Genomic DNA, 21,677 nt, shown 5'->3' with positions numbered 1-21,677 from the left:
AATTATTGGTTTATAGAAACAGGGTACAAGCTACCATTTTGGCTGGTGTTACGGATTTGTACTATGCAAGCCCAAACTTACTCAACAGAAGAAGAGCATTTTTCTCTCCCACTACCCTAGACTACTTTGGAACTTTCGTTTAATTTAGCAGCACCAGTCTAACCTACTGATAGAAAGTTAAAATATATAGTTATAGATCTACAGCTACAGCTACATCTATGTAAACCCTCTATAACATTTTATGCCCAAGAATGATTTAATTAGTTTGTATGATCAGTTCTCACTGTAACAGGTTGGCTGGGGCAGTGTAGGTGACAAACGGAGGAGGGTTACAATATCAAATTATCACACACAAAAGCATCTTTTTTTTCAGCATCACCTTGATTTATTTTCCTACTCTTTTTTTTTTCCTCATATGGAAAAATAATTTTTCAAGAAAACAAATATTTCTGCCAAAGTGAAATAACTGCATGTTTTAATGATTTTCTTTTTAAAAAAGTCAACATTGAACTACGACCCCCCTCCCCTCATTTTGCTGACTAAAATTTTTTTAAAATCCACTGGCAGAAAAAAAGATATTTTCCTCAAATAGGATGATCATATTTTATTGCTGCTTTGTTTAGTAGATATTTTTCTCAATTGGGAAAAAAAGTCTAGGTGAAAAAAATTACCTAACAAGAGAAGTAGTTTACATGGTCATAACATTTAAATTGCTGCCAAAAGGAAAAAAAAGTGTAAAAAAAGATTTTAAATGTAAAATATCACATAACTTCAAAAAACTTACCTCAATTTTCTATCACTTATCATGTCCTATAAGTCAACTTTCTAAATAGGATTACAGTCCTTTATTATAAGCCCTAGTTGTACTATGGTATACATTTAAAAAAATGCTACTACAAAATTTTTCTTTTCTTTTTGTTTCTGCCTATTGTGTACTTAAGCTATAGATAATTTTTGAATAAAAAGCCTATGGTAGATATAAATGCAATAGTTAACTGATCCTGTTTGCTGTTGTCCTTTTCGTGGTCCACAGAAGATGGCATCTTTTAGTCCAGCATCTTCTCCTGTTTCTTGCCTTCCTTTTTCTTCTTCTTAGATTCTGCTGTGATTAAAAATAAAAGAAAGAGAAGAAAAAGCATCACATTAGTAAGCTATGAGGGAGGGAGCCACTTATCTTATAAATGGCCAGGAATGAAATGATTAGATACATAGACAAAGTACATGTCTCTCTCTGTGTGTGTGTGTGTGTGTGTGTGTGTGTGTGTGTGTGTGTGTGTGTGTGTGTGTGTGTGTGTGTGTGTCTGCTTTTGTGCTTTTGCCAGGAGAATGCCTATGAGAATAGGCAGCAGTAATACAGCTTACCTCCCTGTGTGAACACCTATAAATGCCTGTTATCTTACTGGTTGCCCCCATTTGATAAACAACATACTGTCTGGGGGTCCTACTTAGAAAATAGAAACACAGCCTGCCTCTCTGAGAGAATAAGCCAGGTCATTGCTCAATGGAGAGCTACAAATGCTTCCTTAGCCCCTCATCTCCCACATTCCCTTTCCATGGGACTGTTGATAAGCATTTTTTCCTGGCAAACAATTTTCAAGTGCTTCCACTCCTGATTTTCCCTCTGTTTATACTTTTGGCCAGCTATGCATATGTGAAGGACCACCTCTGAACCTACCAAACATGGAGCTTGGACCTAAGAAGGCTCTTAGCCTTGGATGAAGCTAGTGGAATGTAGCAGCCTGGGTTAAACCAGGCAGGTAAAACTATGAGGATTTAAATCAAAGACTTGATCCTTTTCCACTCAGTCCTCTGCCGTCTCTCTTTTCCTAAGCCTAGGAGGATGCAGTATAGAATAGGACATGTCAGCTTTGGCTCCAACGATAGGAGTGGCCAGCATCACCAGGCTAACGAGTGAAAGGATATCGCTAAACGTTTCTAAGATACTTCCCTCATTCGGTCCACAACAGTGGCAGAAATGTGTGGGTTAGGGCCTGGAGCCAGACTGCTGAGGTTTAAATTCTGGCTCCATCGCTAGTTACTATAAGACTCTGAGAAAGCTAATTTGTGTATCTATGTCTCAGATTCCTCACTTGTGAACGGGCATATGAATAGTACCACTTTGTAATGTTCATATCCAAATTCCATGAGTTGTATAAAATCCACTGAGAACAGAACATGGCACAAGAACATGTGCCAGTAAATGTTGGCAGTTATCATTAGTGTGATAGTAGACTAAAAACAAGAGGTAATTTCTCTGTAAGATTAATACTCTTTGTCATCTCCGAGACATATGCACTGAGCAGGTCATTTAAGGTGCTAAGCAACAGAGGAACATCAGGACGAAAACAATGGCCGGCAGGGATTAGGGATTTATTCATTGGCTCACAGGGCACGTGTCTAAGAGGGTCACAAGGCTTATGATGAGAGGGGACATGACACCAACCACAAATGGTGTACAAAAGCCAGCTTATATTAAAGCAGAGCTTGAACTTTTTCCATTCTTATCCTTACCACCTCTTGAGATAAGTTCCAAAGTCCATTACATACTAAGCAAAGCAGTATTTCTGTACAAAGCGATTGTCCTAAACTTCTTTTACTCAAGTTTCAAGGGTGCAACACATACACTTAGCTCAGGAGCTGCTAAAATCTTGCTAAATTACTGCTCACAAGTATTCTTTTTGTTCATGTATATCCTCAAAATTTCCCCTCTCCATACTGAAGTCACAATTTTTTATTCTATTTTTACTTGTCATTATGTCTTCCTTTTTTTTTTTAATCTGTTAAAGATGAGATGACTAGAACTTCCAAGTTGAAAGATACCGCTCAGGTCAAAGAAGGTTTTCTGTTCAATTTCTGAACAAATAATATCTATATGTCTAATAATTCCCAATCTTTGGTTGACATTTGAAGTAACAGCTGTACATTAAAATGATACCCTCAGGGAATAACCTAGGATGACAATTGAAATATAACTCTGGTTTCCCTTGTCTCATCTTCTCCAAATCCCTCACTGGGGAAGGCTTAGTAATTTATAATTCTCTAGCTCTCCAGCAGAGTGGATATTTGGGGCAACAATTTGCATATTTTGGCTAGCATGTCTATTTCATATGTAAGTAAATCCCATACTGATCAGGTGTTTGTAAAATTTTATTTCATAAGATTTAAAGTTATTCTGAATATTGGACACTATTTGATCCAACTAATGTAGGTTGTTTACCACAGGGAACACTTTGGGAATGGGAATCTCTCCTCAGTCTCCTTGGCAAAGGCAAGAGCACAACCTCTCTCTGTTACCTGAGCCTGACATTTCTTTTATATTCATCAATTAACAACTTGCTAAATACTAAGAAATCAATCGTCCATATTATCTGCGCTATATCAATCAATTTATTTTTTGATGCAACTGACAAAGCATCATGGCATTCCTTTGACACACCACACCCCTTAAGTCCACTCTGGGTTCAATCTAAACAGAAAAATACGAAGTCTTCAGTAAAAGCTAGTGGAAAGAAGGAAGAGTTTGCATTTGTATAAAGTCAATTTGATTTCTCACATTGTGACTTTTATATACATTTTACTGACAGACAAAATGAGCTTTGTCAGGCTTCCTAGGTGGCGCAGTGGTTGAGAATCCGCCTGCCAATGCAGGAGACACAGGTTTGATCCCTGCTCCAGGAGGATCCCACATGCCGCAGAGCAACTGAGCCCATGCGCCACAACTATTGAGCCTGCGCTTTAGAGCCCGTGAGCCACAGCTATTGAGCCCATGTGCTGCAACTACTGAGGCCCACACACCTAGAGCCCGTGCTCCGCAATCGGAGAAGCCACGGCAATGAGTAGCCCGCGCACCGCGGCAAAGAGTGGCCCCCACTCACCGCAACTAAAAAGAAAGCCCGCGCACAGCAAAGAAGACCCAACGCAGCCAATAAAATTAATTAATTAATTAATTTAAAAAAATAAGCTTTGTCACTACTTGTCTCTGTGGCCTCAAAGACTTGTGAACATCCTCTCAAGCTTTACCCTGTCTACCTGAGGGTTTTTAAATAGTATCATAGAATCTATGATCAAGAAAGAACTTAATCCAACTCCCCTAGGTAATCGATGCAGAAAGAGAGGCCAAAAGAGTGTCAGTGATTCCTCAAGGTCTACAATGATCCAGCAGTAGAATCAGATGAGGGGCCGTTCCCTGACTCCTTGACTTCTTTGCACAGCACAGCACTGCCTCCACTAATCATCACATCTGTAGTAAATACCCACTGGTCTTACTTTGTGCTTGTATGTTGCCCATTGTTCAGATCACCTCCCTTCATTTGAATCTCTACACTTAACGCTTATTTTAATTCTCCATGCACATCTTTCATCTTTTTCTTCCAGTCTTTGGCCTTCAAACCCACTCTTCACTCCATCAAGTCCACACTTCCACCCCCACCTCCGTCTTGTTAATGCCTCCAGTCCTTCAGGTACCACTTTTGACACCACTTCTAGTTTGTTAACCCATTGGTCTGAGTTACAAGCCTATTACCTTTATTTCCCCTATCAAAGCACTTATCTCTAGTACTGTAATTGCCACCAAAGTATAAGCTGTGAGGGAGCAGAATCTCTACTACTGTTAAACCCCTAGCCCACAGCATAGTGCTTAGTGTATTATAGCTGGCTAATAAGTCTTCAGTGAACTAAATAAATCAGCAGCACGGCAAGAACCCATGCCTCACTGGCTTACCATTTTCCTTATGCACCCATTTTCCTTATGGAGGTTCCTCAAATTTTCCTTGGTTATTTCCACCTCAGTCTTTACATACTATGTTCTTTTTACCTGAGTGTTTTTATTCCTAATATCCTAACTTTGCTTAGCCAACATCAAACTCATCCTTAAGATCTTCAATTTCACTTTTTCAAGGAAGCTCTTTCCAAACTCCCAGGCTAAGCATATTCCACCCATGGTTAGACACTTCCATTGCACCTCTCATTGCTCGGACTATTGTATCGAATTATTTGATATGCACTTTTCCCTTCCTACGAGGGTAGAAACTATGTTTGCCTTTTGCATCTGTGTCTTCAGTGCCTGGCACATGATAAGCCTCATATGTGAAATGAAGAAAATATCTGTTGCATACAGAGTGAAGCAATAAACCCTTGAAGGGAAATAAAAAGTCAACTCATTAGAATATAGAAAAGTAGTATTTCTGGAGTAAAGTAAGAAGTATAAATCAACCAGAATCTTGTAATATTTCAGAGAAATATTTAAAGTTCTTCTTTAAATAGTATTTGAAGAATTTTTTATGAAGAATAATTTACAAACATACGAGATTGAGTCAAAAATTATCTGCACTCTGGCTGTAGAATTTACATAACTTTGAATATAACAGGAGTGTGGATAATTTTCGACTCACCCTCGCATATACATGAAATTTATCCAAACTTCTCAACTTTTTTCTTGTCTTTAAAGTCCTGAATTAACTCTGTGGGTAAAAGTAGTGTCTAATTTTAGTAGCCTTTCAAGGTTACGGTGAAAGAAACCTTTCCTCTAAGCATAAGGGTCATGAACTGGCTTAGAGCAGGGGTCTAACTGGGTAAAACAAAGTGCTTTGTAATGAAGTCTTACAGTGGCTATTCTCAAAGGTTTTAAGAGCCCATGTGCTCACTGTCCTGACTTGAAATAGTAGGGCACCTTAATTCACGCTTAAAAGAGCCACGTCAAAGGAAAGAAGTACACACACACACTATACATCAAATAACACCCCAAGCTGCTATCACTCTTCCCCACCTGGATTGAGGTTGTGAAGCAGAAATGGGTGCAAACAGGAAATGAGCCATTGTCAAAACATGAGAGCGAAGGGCTTATTCTGTTCCCCAGAATGATGGCTACGGGGACACTGCCACACTGGAAACTCACAGTGGTGCCCTTGGTGTGTTTTAATTTCCTGGGTTTCCCAAATTTCATCCTTTCTTTGGCCAGTTTTTGAGTTGATGGAGGAAAGTACTTATCTCTCTCTCTCTCTCTCATGGTATGTATGTAAAACTTTGTATTATTTGAATAGAAGCAGGGTTTTTTTTTTTTGAGATATATTTGAAAGTTTTCAGAAACTCCTAAGACTTTCCTAAAAAGAAATACTCTAGAAAGAATTCAGGATTTTCATATTGCTAAGAATCACAGCACCTGGAGTGCCATCTTTACCATATTTTATGTAGAAAACTCAAACTCTAGCCAAGAAAATTCTTTCAATGCATAGCAACTACTGATAGTAAAGAAGAGAGGCAGTGAGAAGAATGAGAATTAATATGAGCTATGCTAGAATAAATTCTGAGCCCATATATATTTTTCTACACTGAATAGAAAACAAAATCTTGATGGACATTGAAGAAATAAGTGGCAACAATGGCCATTTGTTTAGTTAGGCAACGAGGATATAAGTTCTGTTAAGATGGTATTGAGAACCAAGTCTTCGCCAGAGAATTGGTTCTGATTGATGTCTGCCATTTACCAGCTCTGTGATCTTGGGCAAATCAATCATTCTGCATCTGTTTCCTGTAAATTGGGGATAATAAAACCTGGTATATCCTCCTCATAGGGCCACCGTGAATATCATGTAAGATTATGACCTCCAAGATCCCATTTTCTAATACCACAAAAAAATTTCACATAGCAAATACACACTGTATATCCACTACATATCTGGTGCTCTTCTAGATGCTGGGATATAAAGGCAAACAAGACAATTCTGCTGTCACAGAGCGTACATTATAAGCAGTGTTTTCAAGATTGCTTTAAGTGAGAGTATTTCAAAGTTGTGAAGTCCTCTGAAAGTGTATATTTGTATTCAAGATGACGTGTATATGGCAGCTATTTTTATGGCTTCATTCCCTATTTCTCTTGCTACATCGCAGATGTATGTGATGTAAAAGAGAATGAATTAGTAGGGAGAAAAAGTACGTCTATAGTTGATTTAGCCTGAGGGGGGAGAGAGTTTCCCTTCTCTGAGTTATTTCATTCTTCTTAAAAAATATTAGTTAGCTTTCCAGTTTTAAAGTAATATCATCTTATACAGAAATAAGAAACATATGGTAAAGAAATTACCCATGGTTTCACACTATAGAGATAACACTTTTAGCAGCAAGTTCTATTTATGTTTCCTTTCTATAAATATATGTAATATATACTTTAGGAACATATTGACAGTTGATAAAGTATATTAAACTAAAAGTTCTATTGTAGTAATTTTCAGGCCACTCCATAAACTTTGAAACATGACCAAGTAGTATTCCTTTATGATACCCCCATCCTTATTTTTTTTAACCTTTCTTCTTTTGTTGGTCAGTTGGACAGGATATTTTTAAACCTCTAAGTATGAAATAGCATATTTATTTCTTGAAAGAAAGTACCAGTTTAGATTTTTTATCTGCAGCAAACTTGTTCTCAAAAGACAAATAAACAGAATGCATCATCTCTTTACCATCTATTCACAGGCCCTTTTAGAAATAGGATTGCCATGTGGTTGGAACAAATAAACACCCACTCCCACTTCCAATATTAGGGAAATCTGGAAGAAATAAGGTCATGAGTGGGCATTGAAAGAAAGATATCAATTTAAAGATTTTCTGAAGACCTTAAGAGGAGATGTTGTTCTACAAAGTAGAAGAGCTGAAAATTCTGGGATAAGCTGATCACATTTTCTTGGCAAAATGTCTTGGTGTCATTTTTTTTTTTTAGATGACCTATGGCATATACAAAAAACATAAAAAGAAAATTAAAAGATGAAATGATTTGAGAGGAGCTTGGATTTCAACTGAGTCAACCTGTGTTTGCTACTGATTCAAATAAAATGGCTTTGGGTCATTAAACCAATGGGAAGAACTATGATTAGAATAAGAGAAAGATTTGTACCTTCTAAGAGGTAGAATTCCTATATGAGGAAGGTATGAACACTCAGAAATGGACGCTGAAAATTCAGAGTCAAGTGTGCCGGCAGACAGGGACTGCGGGAAGCACCCACAGAGAGCCCTAAAGCTAACCTGTGCAGACACTTTCAATAAATCATGGAACCTGAGTGCAGGAAAAGGATCAGATTACTGTTCAACAGTAACATCGCAGTGCAAATAAGCCCCAAAGTCTGGATACCACCAACACCCTTTGAATGCTTCATGAACCTATTTAAAGCAACTCACCTGTGCTTAAGAATGAGCTGCCTAGTCACCTGGAAATACCTAATTCCTCGCACCATGCCAGCTGTGTCTCAGAACTGATAACAAGGCTTGCTGAATTGGAAATGTACAACTCAGTGATCCACCAGGGATCCAGGTACTAGCTGGCTAGGCTTCCCTGCGTGGCACCATTCATTAAAACTCCCAATACTTCAGGTTAAATTGGGGTAGCATCTATTAAGTGGCACAACACAGGAAGAAATTTCTATATATTTAAAAATCGAAAGTATAATCTATTAAATTTTTGCTCTTAAGATAGTATTCTCAGATATGGTTCGGGCCAACATCTATGTACTAATACATTGTTTCCTCTTTGAGTTCTTATTTTGTAATGTCACTTGCTTCAATTCCTCTTTTATGGACTCGATACATTTACTTCTAGGATTACGTATGGCATAAACACCTACCTCTGTACATACGTGTCCACCTGCATACGGCTGCGCCCCAGTGCTGCCCGCATGCTGAGAGCCGTTCTTTCCCTCAGGGTCCACCTTCGTTTTTGCTTATCAGCTCTATTTCACAGCGATACCTAGCACTCCCTCCCAACTATCTGCCCTTCCACACAAGTTTGCTTTCTGACATCAAGTAGATGTGCATGAAAACTAGCATACATCTGTGTCTAGACACAAGCTAAACATGTTGGGACCCTTTGATGAACCTGTTTTGTCCCCATTTACTGTAAGAGGTGACTTGGCACTTAACGGCGCAGCCTCAGACTAGCGAGTTCAGCCATGAAAGCAGTGGTGAGTAATGGGGACTTAACAGAAGGTTCAGTGGAGATGAAGAAATTATTTCATCAACCACCCCAAGCAAGCTTAGTAAAAGTCCCTAAGCATGTCAGTTATTTTCCAAAGCAATTCTCGCCGGATCAGTAGATGAAGCCCTTCTCCTTTCACCCAAAGACTCCTCTTTTCAGCCTCTTTTCTCTCTCCATTTCCTCTTCTTTGAAGGAAAAGGTTGAGATAGCTATTGGTTTCTCCAGCCTATCAAGAAAGGAATCCTCTCAGATGTGCTTCCTTTATACCATAGACACCAGTGTGCTGGGGTCACACTGTGATTTGACCTATGCGCATGTGTGTGCCAGGTAGAGAGTCACCAAGTCAAACCCCTCTTTTGAGCTCAGCACGTTCACATTGTCCTTATGTATCAGCTACACCTATTCATGTGTTTGAAAATGTAAAAACAACGGAAAAGTTTTGTGGATTTTTTCTCTGAGAGTCACAAGAGAGAAGAGCAGTGAAGAAAGGTACTTCATCCGTACATCCTTTAATCTAGGGCTTTCTCACTTGTATATAGTTACAGAAGGAAAACAAAAAGCTATGGATGTATATGTGTGTGTTTGCATTCACATTCAGCTGCTAAACTGTGTCTTTTTCAACTCTGGCAAAAAAAAAAGGTTTTTAAGTACTAAATAAAATTGAAGACAGGCGAATATAGCTAAAGCAAGTGAACCTCTTCAAAGAATGTGTGATTTTATATAGGTGGCTTTGAGAATGTAGGTTATGATTACACCCACATATCTGCAGGTGCAACAGCATGAAAATCTATTTTCATGATACCTGTGTTAGAGACTCGGGGTGTGTGTGTGTGTGTGTGTCTGGTTTGGCAGTCACTATATGCTGTGATGCTTGGTGATACTGCCAGCCCTAACTCCATTCCCACGGCTTCCAGCTGCTTTGAAGAACTTAGCTAGAATAGAGTGATACTTACATCCACGTCTCTCTGTCTCTGTCTGTCTGTCTGTCTCTCTCTCACACACACACACACACAACACACACACAAACAAACACACACAGCCTTAGATGGGAAAATGGGAAAATGAATGTCTAGGTTTCTTCCCTTGAGCAAAGCATCTGCCCCTTCCTCAGTCCATCGGCCACTCTCAACAGCTTACACTTCTTGACAGTGATCTCCCCACACACGGATTAACTGCCTTCTTCTCCATCAAAAGCAGAAAAGAAGAACGCTTATTTCTAATACAATATTTAAATGTTTAAAAGCTTGTTTCTGCAATAATGAAGGCGTAGGTAGAAAATCTACCTTATTATAAAATATTATAAATTATATTGTAGCCTAGGTCAGAAACGAAATGTATCATTATAAACAATAAATAGTTCCCACTTAGCACATCATTATTTTTCTATTGTCATATCTGATGTTTAATATTATATTACTGGTGCTACTGGAAACTCAAATTATGATTTATGAAAAAGGGGAAAACTTGAACTCTGGAATATTTAAAAGCTCAGTAAGTACAGCTCAATAAATCATTTTTATTCACTGTAAATGAAATTTTTTGATATATATATGTACATATATTGTATATATATATTAGAATCTGTTGTTATGGGCTGAATTATGTCCCCCTCAAAAATTCATGTTAAATTCCTGACACCGATACTGCAGACTGTGAACATATTTGGAGACAGGCTCTTTACAAAGGTAATTAAGTTAAAATGAGGTCATTGGAGTGGGCCCTAATCCAATAGGACTGGTGTCCTTATAAGAAGAAGAAATTTGGACACAGATGTTCACAGAGGGAAAACGATGTGAAGACACAGGGAGAGGACAGCCATCTATGAGCCAAGAAAACAGGCCTGGAACAGACCCTTCCCTCACGGCATTCAGAAGGAATCAACCCTGCTGAAACCTTGATCTCAGACTTCTAGCCTCCAGAATTGTGAAAAAATTAATTTCTGTTGATTATGGTATTTTGTTACCACAGTGCTAGCAAGCTAATACAGCAGTAAACTAGATTTCACACTAGCTTTCATTTTTATATATCCTTCAGATCCCCCTCATTAGTTGCAGAGATGCAAAATATACGTGTTTCTTGTTATTTTTCAGAAATTCGTCCCCCAGATTTTAAATAACATCATTTGACTATGTGACTTTGGTACTGCATACTATAGGACTTGATGATCATTAATAGTTTCACAAATGCTCCCTGCATTAATCTGTTCACCCGTCTCTACCCTTGTCCTCCAGATTTCCAGCAGGTGAGCTACATTTCCCCATTACTTGATTCCTCCCACCCCCATGAACCCAACATTCTGTCTACAGCAGCAGCTGCAAAGGTTAGATCTGAAGAGATTCCTCTCAATTTCTCTACATTTTTTTTTTTAGACAGCAGCTTCATTTACGACTCTTGTGCATCTGGGCAGAGATCTGAAAGTAAAGTTTTTCTGTTTTCTGTGGAATGAAAATAATTCCTGACATTATTTTCGCCTTGCAAGAGCGAGTTCTGTGAATGTGTGAACCTGCAGTAAATAGCTCTGCCCCAAGCAGAGTGTCCCAGCAGTAGGACACCAGGAAAATGTTTACCTGCTTCTTGCTCTTTGGATTTCTGATGGGCTCTTCTACAAATACTGTTTTTAACTCTAGAAGAAGTCTTTTTTCTTTTCCCTGACTCTGTGTGCTGAGCCAGCCCGCTTTGATTTCCCTGTAGGTTCCTGAAGGCTTTGCATCAGGGCAGGGCTGGCTGGAGTCACCGGGAGTGTACAAAGTGTCTCTGCTGGTAGCACTTGTTACCAGGACACCAATGCCTTGGATCCTCGGGAGGCACCAGTGTCTCTATGAATCTCACGGTGGAGAGAAGGTAGCCCTGAATCCAGCCCTCGGTCAAGCCTTGGAGGCCACCGAGTGCAATGGGGTGCACAGCACTGCTGTGTCTTACTCGGGAGGAATTCAACCCCTTTACAGAACCCCAATGTGAGAAGTGTGGCGCTAAAAGTTATCATTTGCTCCCATGTAATTATTACATAAAGACGTGAGTCAAAAATTATCTGACACGACTCAATCATAAATGACCCCAAACATACTTATACTAATGTTTTAGAATTATCATTAAAACAAACACCAAACCTATTCGTTTATTTTAGAATACCCAAAGAGATCCCATAGGAAGCACTCAGTTTAGGAAGAATTGGTATAAAACAAAAGAACGCTAGGCACAGACTCCTCTGATTTCAAGTTCAAGCCTGACCCCTCACTGGCTAGTGACCTTGTGCAAGTTGCAACCTTCGTGTCCTCATTTGTAAAATATGAACCAGACTCCTTGGGGCTGCTGTGGGGGCCAAGTGAGACAGTGCATGCTAAGGGCTTAGTGTAGTGCCCACCACATCGTAAATACTCAATAAACAGCAACTACTTTTGTGATGCTCGAGAAATGCTGATGATAATAGCTACAGCCTAAAACATAAAACAGAAATTCTCAGTCCAGAAGTCAGAAAGGAGAAATGCAGAAGCTTCAGAGGGAAATGAAAAGAAGGCCCTTCAATCCAGAATCTAATTAGTGCGAACATTGTTCTATTATGCAGCCTTCCTTGATGCTAATTATTATATAGCTGTTTTGTGTGTGCACAGCTAATGAGCCTCTGAGCATGGAATTTACCAAGGGAGATGACAGCAGACACACAGAGTGAAGTAAACCCTACAAATATTTATACTTCCTAGTCCTCACATCTGTCCCGGCAATTAGAACCAAAAATTCTTTAATAAGGATGGGAGTAAAACACCCAGGTAACTCTTTTTCCAGGTGAATGTCCTGTGGTTTAATTGTGATTTCTCTGTACATTTTTTTTTTTTTTTTGTAGCCAGTGAGTGAATGACGTGCCCTAGTGAGCCAGACCAGGGTAGTCTAGTTGGACACATCATTCATTCATCAAGTCAGTACTATTTGTTGAGCTCCTCTCATGGACTAGGAACATGAGATGTAGTAACTTGCAAAGGTGAATGGGTTGTGGCTTCTGACCTCAAGAGGTTCAGCGTGGGACAAGGCAGACAGGCACTCACAGCAGAGGCAGGGATGAACGTCTTATCAGAGGAGCCACCCCTCAGAGAGAAGGCAGCGACTCAAGGCTCCGGAAGGGAAAACTGGCAAGTTCTCATACTGATCTCTTTTCTAATCCTTGAACAAAACAAGCTATTTTTGGCCTCAGGACTTCGAGCTTCCCCTTGTTTTATTTAGAACACTAGTATGGCAGGCTGTCTATGTTTTCAAGTCCAAGTTCAAAAGTTACCTCTCAAACGAGCTTTCCCTGGTTACTCTAAGTTAGCCCCCTTTGCTCTTGGTATAACTCTAACGCTTGACTCTTTAGATTTTAGGACCACTTACTCCAATACGTAGTTCTCTTTTTAATTACTAGTTATCTTCTTGGTCACTATTATCTACCCACCACCACCACTAGAACACAGCAGTAAGAGGGAAGGACACTTGTTTAATATTAGTAGCACCTAACATACAACCTGCTCCACTGCAGGCTCTTAATAGATTTTATAAATAAATGAATAAATTGGAAACAATGCCAAAGGACAGCATGCTGCTCTCTTTCATAGCATTTGTACTCTGAGCAGTACATTGGGATTTATCCTCCTGTTTTTTCTATTGCACTATAGGTCCGTATAGGTTATTGATTTATCCCTGGTGCTAACTCTAGCCTGTAGAACCCACATCCATTTGATGAATGAACGAACTAGGTTTTACAGAATGAAATGTATGACATATAGAAGAAGGAGAACAAGTTCCAGGTTTCTAGAACCACAGGTGCAGAGGAATGGACAAATAAGAGATTACGGCCCATTCGGCCATCTCCGGGAGTTTCGTGTGGCTGGGATGGAGTATACGGGCAATGCCTGAACCAAGATCCAGCAAGAGCCAAATTGGATGATACAAGAGCAGCACGTCCTGCTAACGAGCCAGGGTCTGATTCTGCTACTGGTGGAAGTGATGCTAAAAGAGGGATTTTAGGAAGAAAAAGTGGGTCTGAAATTCATTACCTCTCTGAGAAAAGAAACTGAGATGCCTGTGTTGCATAGATACAGGGGCAGGAGCTGTACGTAACACAGGAGATCTAGAGTCAGGCAGCCTGTATTTGAGTCCTGGCTCCTCTGCCTGTTAGCTCTGTCACCTCACACTGGGCTTCTCACTTCTCTAAGCCGTAGTCTCCGTATATGTAAAATTGAGGATGATCAGAATAACTATTTCACAGAGTTTTTGTGAATATTCAATGACACGATGTATGAGCAATGAATCCAACTATAATCAAAACCCACCAGGCTCTCACGAAATATCAACTATAATTACTATTGTTGTAATCACCATGATTCTTTTGCCTGAAAAGGGACGGAGGGACATGCCTGCCTCAAGAAATCCATTTGGAAGGAAGGAAACAGTCTTAAAAATACTGCAGAATAAATACATTTATGGAGCATTTTTACATAAATTACTTCATCTTTACAGCAGTGCTATGAGATATTCACCGTAGACGTTATCTTACAGAAGACAAAACAGATACTCTAATAAGAAAGTTGCAGATTTAGATTTTCTCGCTTCAAGAACAGTATCGTGGATGGGAAATAAAATAGACATTCAACGATTTCCACAAGCAGAATAAAAAAGAAATGAAAATCTTGAGGCCAAACTGAATAAGAATGTTTCCTTCTGATTAAGAAGCACAAAATTCCCATAAGACTCCTCAGGCTGCCTCTACCATTCCCATCAGGGGTCCCAGAGGGGAGGGAGCCCATCCCAGCCTGGCCTACAGTGGGATTCTTGTGCCTTCACCCCTCTCGACACAGTTTCAGAGTCTCTTGGCCCAGCAAAGCTCATCCACACAGTGTTGCTGTGCTCCTTCCCAAGGGATGTCAGAGCCCAGAAAATAGAAAGAAATGTTGGGGAGCATCTTTTATCTTTAAAAGAACTAAGAAAAGAATCTACTAAGTGGGAGAGAATGGAGAATGCTGGGAATATCACTTTACTGACCCCCTTTCCCATTTAATGATCAGCTGCCAAGTGCTGTGTCCTGCACACAGCTGAGTCTGGCACTTAAATCGTTGTCGTTCTTCTGACCTTTAAAGACGAATTGTCAAACTGAGAGGGCTAGGAAATCATCCAAAAAGAGAGAGCAGCGACATGGCAAAACTTTTAGAAATAGCTGGGAAAAAATAAAAGGAATTAGGGTAATCAAGAGCAGGGAAATTTAACAAGGACTCGATCCCAGCCAGAGCATGAATTGGTGGACAGGACAGCAGGAGGGGTTAACACTGTTGCCTGGACCACCTTTGACACAGATATCCATCCACGTGCTCCTCCCTCTGCCTGCCCTGGAAACCATTTGTGAATACCCTTCTGTCAGGCAAACCTGGAAGCAGGTACATGCCAAGCTGGCCTGTTAGTATCAAAAGGAGTTTCATGATACTTAGCAATATTTGTGTATCTTGTTTATAAAGCAACTAATAATTTCCATGTTAACGATAACTCAAGGTTCTAGAATGATCCAAGATGATCATTAGGCTATATCATTCGTGGCACCGAGGAAAATCTCAGCTCATCTAGGTGCCTTCCACACAAGCCCCCGCCTCAGCCTCATCTTTGACTCTGCACTCTGGTGATAGATACCAATAGCCTGCTCCTCTGGGCTGTACCTGCTCCCACAGACAGGACTGCCTGGAGGAACACGGCTCCCCCACAGATGGGCCCCACCTGCCAGCCCCACTCAGCTCAGCCCTCTTCTAATTCTACAGTGAGTCCATCTTCCAAGGGGACCACAGAGAAACACTTGTGGCTTGGAGAGCAGTTATTTGCCCTCTGAAGCGTTCTCTGTTCTGATCTTTGATATAGCGCTGTCAGCCCAGACTGGCCACGTTTCCAACTTTCTACCCTTGTCCACAGCTCAATTTTTCCTGCACATAATTTTCAAACTGAGAAGACCAAAATGACTAAACAAAGAATGACTGGTGATTTCAAAAAGGAAAGACCTAACTCTTTCTGCAGTTGGGTATGCAATTGGTCCAATATGATTTCTCTCAGCAACTTGTTCTCCAAGAAATGTCATCCACGCCTCTTCTAGCCCAACAGGGGAGAGGGGTAGGTCTAATGATATACTCCAACATATACTACCTGGAGGATCACTCACTAAATAGCAACTCAAATACCTTTCAGCTTCTCTTCTCATATTTATAGGCAGAGTTTGGAAACTTACAGACATTTTCCAGACCCTCTTGCAGCAGAATTTTATATGTGACCTAGTTTCCACCGTGCAGGCACTCTTAAATGAGTCTTAGAGGTAGAAATGAACAAGTAGAAAATGAGGCCAAATCAGGGGAGATTGGACATTTTGGCAAGAAAGGAGATGGAAGTGTCTGGTTTTAGGGGTACAGGGAGGGTGAAGTTTCCAGTGTCTGATTCTTATATTACATGTGTTGAGCAGTAGGTAATTTCAGCAAGAGGGTCTCTGCTATATCAGTCACATATGGTGTGATTAGACATTTCTTTTGGTTCTGTTGCCTTCTCTGCAATATTGCTGGATCCAAGTCAAATCCTCTGGCCCTCTGGAGAGTCTGTGAGCTATATAATACTCTTCAATCAACCCCTTTCTGCTTCACTTGCTAGAATAGATCTTGCTGCAACTAAAAACTCTGACAGATACAGGATTTTCTTAATTAAAAATTTTAATTTATACTCTCAATCTCTTTTCCTAAGAAATCAAAATCTCAAGTGCCCACATAATTGCTCACCAATTTCTCCCTGCCAGATTCTGACAGCAATTAAGCAAACTCCAGTTACAATCTTTCAGTCAATCAATGACCTTCCGCAGAGCAATCTGTACCCATCCCCAGGAAAGCTACATTCCAATTCTGCATCTTTCAATTCTTATGTCTGCGTTAGAATATCAATAGTCTCCTTTCTTCTGGGTACATAATTCAGAAGTAAATGACTAAAATCTCTCTTCAGATTACATGGGATTGCAACACAAGAGAACCTTCAGATAAGGATTTCCAATGTAATATCTGCTATCACTGACATTGTGGACCAGGGCTAGAGAATAGAGTTTGTAAAATACTGACGTAGCAATAGGAAGGACCACTTCTTTACCTAAAAAGCTAATGCTGTTAGGCTATATGCCAATAAATTGGATAACCTGGAAGAAAAGGATACATTCTTAGAAAAGTACAATCTTCCAAGACTGAATCAGGAAGAAATAGAAAATATGAACAGACCAATCACAAGCACTGAAACTGAGACTGTGATTAAAAATCTCCCAACAAACAAAAGCCCAGGGCCAGATGGCTTCACAGGAGAATTCTATCAAACATTTAGAGAAGAGCTAACACCTATCATTCTCAAACTCTTCCATAATATAGCAGAAGGAGGAACACTCCCAAACTCATTCTATGAGGCCACCATCACCCTAATACCAAAACCAAGCAAAGATGTCACAAAAAAAGAAAATTACAGGCCAATATCACTGATGAATATAGATGCAAAAATCCTCAACAAAATACTAGCTAACAGAATCCAACAGCACATTAAAAAGATCATACACCATGATCAAGTGGGGTTTATCCCTGGGATGCAAGGATTCTTCAATATATGCAAATCAATCAATGTGATACATCATATCAACAAATTGAAGGATAAAAACCATATGATAACCTCAATATAGATGCAGAAAAAGCTTTTGACAAAATTCAACATCCCTTTTTGATAAAAAACTCTCCTGACAATGGGCATAGAAGGAAATTACCTCAACATAATAAAAGCCATATATGACAAACCAAAAGCCAACATCATTCTAAATGGTGAAAACCTGAGAGCATTCCCTCTAAGAACAGGAACAAGACCAGGGTGCCCACTCTCACCATTATTATTCAACATAGTTTTGGAAGTTTTAGCCACAGCAATTAGAGGAGAAAATGAAACAAAAGGAATCCAAATTGGAAAAGAGGAGTAAAACTCTCACTCTTTGCAGATGACATGATAGTATACATAGAAAACCCTAAAGACTCTACCAGAAAACTGCTAGCACTAATCAATGATTTTAGTAAAGTAGCAGGATACAAAATTAATGCACAGAAATCCCTTGCATTTCTATACACTAACAATGAAAAAGCAGAAAGAGAAATTAAGGAAACTCTCTCATTTACCATTGCAACAAAAAGAATAAAATACCTAGGAATAAACCTGCCTAAGGAGGCAAAAGACCTGGATGCATAAAACTATCAGACACTGATGAAAGAAATCAAAGAGGATACAAACAGATGGAGGGACATACCATATTCTTGGATTGGAAGAATCAACATTGTGAAAATGACTGTACTACCCAAAGCAATTTACAGATTCAATGCAATCCCGATCAAATTACCAATGGCATTTTTCACAGAACTAGAACAAGAAATCTTACGATTTGTATGGAAACGCAAAAGACCCTGAATAGCCAAAGCAATCTTGAGAAGGAAAGACAGAGTTGGTGGAATTAGGCTTCCTGACTTCAAACTATACTACAAGGCCACAGTGATCAAGACAGTATGGTACTGGCCCAAAAATAGAAAGGAAGATCAATGGAACAGAATAAAGAACTCACAGGTAAACCCAAGCACACATGGGCAGCTTATCTTTGACGAGGAGGCAAGAATATACAATGGAAAAATGACAGCTTCTTCAATAAGTGTTGCTGGGAACATTGCACAGCAATATGTAAAAGAATGAAATTAGAACACTTCCTAACACCATACACAAAAAGAAACTCAAAATGGATTAAAGACCTAAATGTAAAGCCAGACACAATAAAACTCCTAGAGGAAAACATAGGCAGAACACTCTATGACATACATCAAAGCAAGATCCTTTTTCACCTACCTCCTAGAATCATGGATATAAAATCAAGAAGAAACAAATGGAACCTAATGAAACAAAAGCTTCTGCACAGTGAAAGAAACCATAAACAAGACAAAAAGGCAACCCTCAGATTGGGAGAAAATACTTGCCAGTGAAGCAATGGACAAAGGATTAATCCCCAAAATATACACACAGCTCATGCAGCTTAATACCAAAAAAGCAAATAACCCAATCCACAAATGGGTGGAAGACCTAAATAGACATTTCTCCAAAGAAGACATGCAGATGGCCAACAAACACATGCAAAGATGCTCAACGTCACTAATCATTAGAGAAATGCAAGTCAAAGTCACAATGAGGTATCACCTCACACTGGTCAGAATGGCCATCATCACAAAATCTAGAAACAATAAATGTTGGAGAGGGTGTGGAGAAGAGGGAACTCTCCTGCACTGTTGGTGGGAATGTAAGTTGGTACAGCCACTATGGAAAACAGTTTGGAGGTTCCTTAAAAAACTACAAATAGAACTACCATATGATCCAGTCATCCCACTCCTGGCATATACCCTGAGAAAACCATAATCCAAAAAGAAACATGTACCGTAATGTTTATTGCAGCACTATTTACAATAGCCAAGACCTGGAAGCAACCTAAATGCCCATCAACAGAAGAATGGATAAAGAAGATGTGGCATATATACACAATGGACTATTACTCAGCCATAAAAAGGAATGAAATGGAGCTATATGTAATGAGGTGGATAGACCTAGAGTCTGTCATACAGAGTGAAGTAAGCCAGAAAGAGAAGAACAAATATTGTATGCTAACTCATATACAAGGAATCTATAAAAAAAAAAATGGTACTGATGAACCCAGTCACAGGGCAAGAATAAGGATGCAGATACAGAGAATGGACTGGAGGACATGGGGCTGGGGGGGCGGGGTGAAGGGGAAGCTGGGACGAAGTGAGAGAGTAGCATAGACATATACATACTACCAGCTGTAAAACAGATCGCTAGTGGGAAGTTGCTGTATAACAAAGGGAGATCAACTCGATGATGGGTGATGCCTTGGAGGGTCGGAACGGGGATGGTAGTGGGGAGTCACGAGAGGGAGGGGATAATGGGATATGTGTATAAATACAGCTGATTCTCTTTGGTGTACCTCATAAGCTGGTAAAAGAGTGTAAAGCAATTATATTGCAATAAAGAGCTTAAAAAAAAGTAATGCTGTTAGAATGGAGTATAGTGAATTTTAGGACAATTTTTAACCAAATCAAGTAGGATATTTAGTAATTTAGTAAATTTAGTAATTTCGCAAAGTTTAGATGGCAGTTCTAGATATTAAGCACCTCCTCTCCCAAGCAAGTCTTTTTTCTTTCAGTACTTTATTTTTATTGGAGTATAATTGCTTTACAATGTTGTGTTAATTTCTGCTATATAATGAAGTGAATCAGCTATATGTATACATGTATCTCCTCCCTCTTGGACCTCCCTCCCATCCCCCCATCCCATCTCATCCAGCTAGGTCATCACAGAGCACCATGCTGAGCTCCCTGTGCTCTACTGCAGGTTCCCACTAGCTATCTATTTTACACATGGTAGTGTACTTATGTCAAACCTATTCTCCCAATTCATCCCACCCTCTCCTTCCCCCACCGTGTCCACACATCCATTCTCTCCTCTCCCCAAGCAAGTCTCTTAATCTTTTAGCCTCATTAAGAATCAAGTCACAACGAGTATCCCACAAGGGGGATGTTTTCCCATCTTCCCTCAATTTAATGCTGGGTCGTCACAGCCTTACCAACCTCTTTATATGCCATTCGAAAATTTAAAGAGCATGTTTTCCACACTGAACATCATATGGTTTGCATATTGATCCACTACCGTTTCCCAAAACAAGAGGCCAGTAACCAAGCAAAATAATTTTATAAACAAACAAACAAACAAATCCCAGAACCTGACGATGCGTTTCATGAGAAAGACAATGATGGGAAAAAAAGGTACATTCTGGCTATGAGGTCAGTGACTGGGTTGAAAAAGGCAGAAAAATGATGTCAAAAGAGAACAAAGCCTGGAACTGATTCTGCTACTAAACAATAGGGGGACTTGGATGAATCACTGATTTTCTTTGTCCTCATTTGTTACATGAGGGTCCCATCAATCACAGGCAAGGTCCCCAGAAGCTCGACAATGTAATGAGTCTAGGAATTGAGATTTATCAAATACTGCCAGAGATTCATGAGTTTATAACACCTAGGGGCAGCACGGTGCAATGGAAAAGGCAGTGGGTCTTCCGAGTCAGTCTGACTTTGAATCTGAATCCCAGTTTCAACACTTAAAAGCTGTGAAACCTCCGGCAAGTTGCTTAACCTCTCTGAGCCTGTTTTCTCATATATAAAGTAGGATAAATAAAATGCACCACATAGTGTTGCTTTGAAGGTTAAATTAAATGATGAGGAGTGCCTATGACAGTGCCCGAGTCAAAATTACTGGGTCCCCTACCTCCTTCTGTCTTTTGCATGTCCTGGGCTAAAACAGGAGAGAACATTGATGACATTCTCTCCTGAATAAAGGAAGAAACTAATTTCTAATTGTATAACTTTGAGAAAAATTTGCTTAAATGACTTCTTTACTATAGCTTCCACCAGTCTTTGGTGGATCTAGCGTACAAAACTTTTTTTTTCCTTTTAGCATTTATTTATTTTATGAATATTTATTCAGCCCTTACTACGTGCTGTTCCATGTTCTAAGCAAAAGGGATACAGTGGAGAACAAAAAAGACCAGGTCCCCAACCTCCTGAAACTTATATTCTGGGAGATGTCTTTCATAATGTTCTAGAAATTGTCTTCTTCCATT

At 39.6% G+C, this 21,677-nt stretch overlaps 1 protein-coding gene across 4 annotated transcripts in view; it reads right to left on the bottom strand.

The window, feature by feature from the left end:
• Positions 1-371: 371 nt before the first annotated feature.
• PTN (pleiotrophin) overlaps positions 372-21,677 on the bottom strand; it is a 96,310-nt gene continuing 75,004 nt past the window's right edge. For 3 of the 4 annotated variants that reach the window (XM_057733920.1, XM_057733922.1, XM_057733921.1), the window contains one exon: positions 372-1,102. In XM_057733920.1, the coding sequence (XP_057589903.1) occupies positions 1,047-1,102 (56 nt within the window). In that variant the 3' untranslated portion in view covers positions 372-1,046. The remainder of the gene's footprint in view (positions 1,103-21,677) is intronic. The other variant, XM_057733923.1, reaches the window with a different exon arrangement.

This window comes from Hippopotamus amphibius, chromosome 4, assembly GCF_030028045.1.
Source record: "Hippopotamus amphibius kiboko isolate mHipAmp2 chromosome 4, mHipAmp2.hap2, whole genome shotgun sequence".
Taxonomy (NCBI): Eukaryota; Metazoa; Chordata; class Mammalia; order Artiodactyla; family Hippopotamidae; genus Hippopotamus; species Hippopotamus amphibius.
This window is presented reverse-complemented; position numbering and strand designations above follow the sequence as displayed.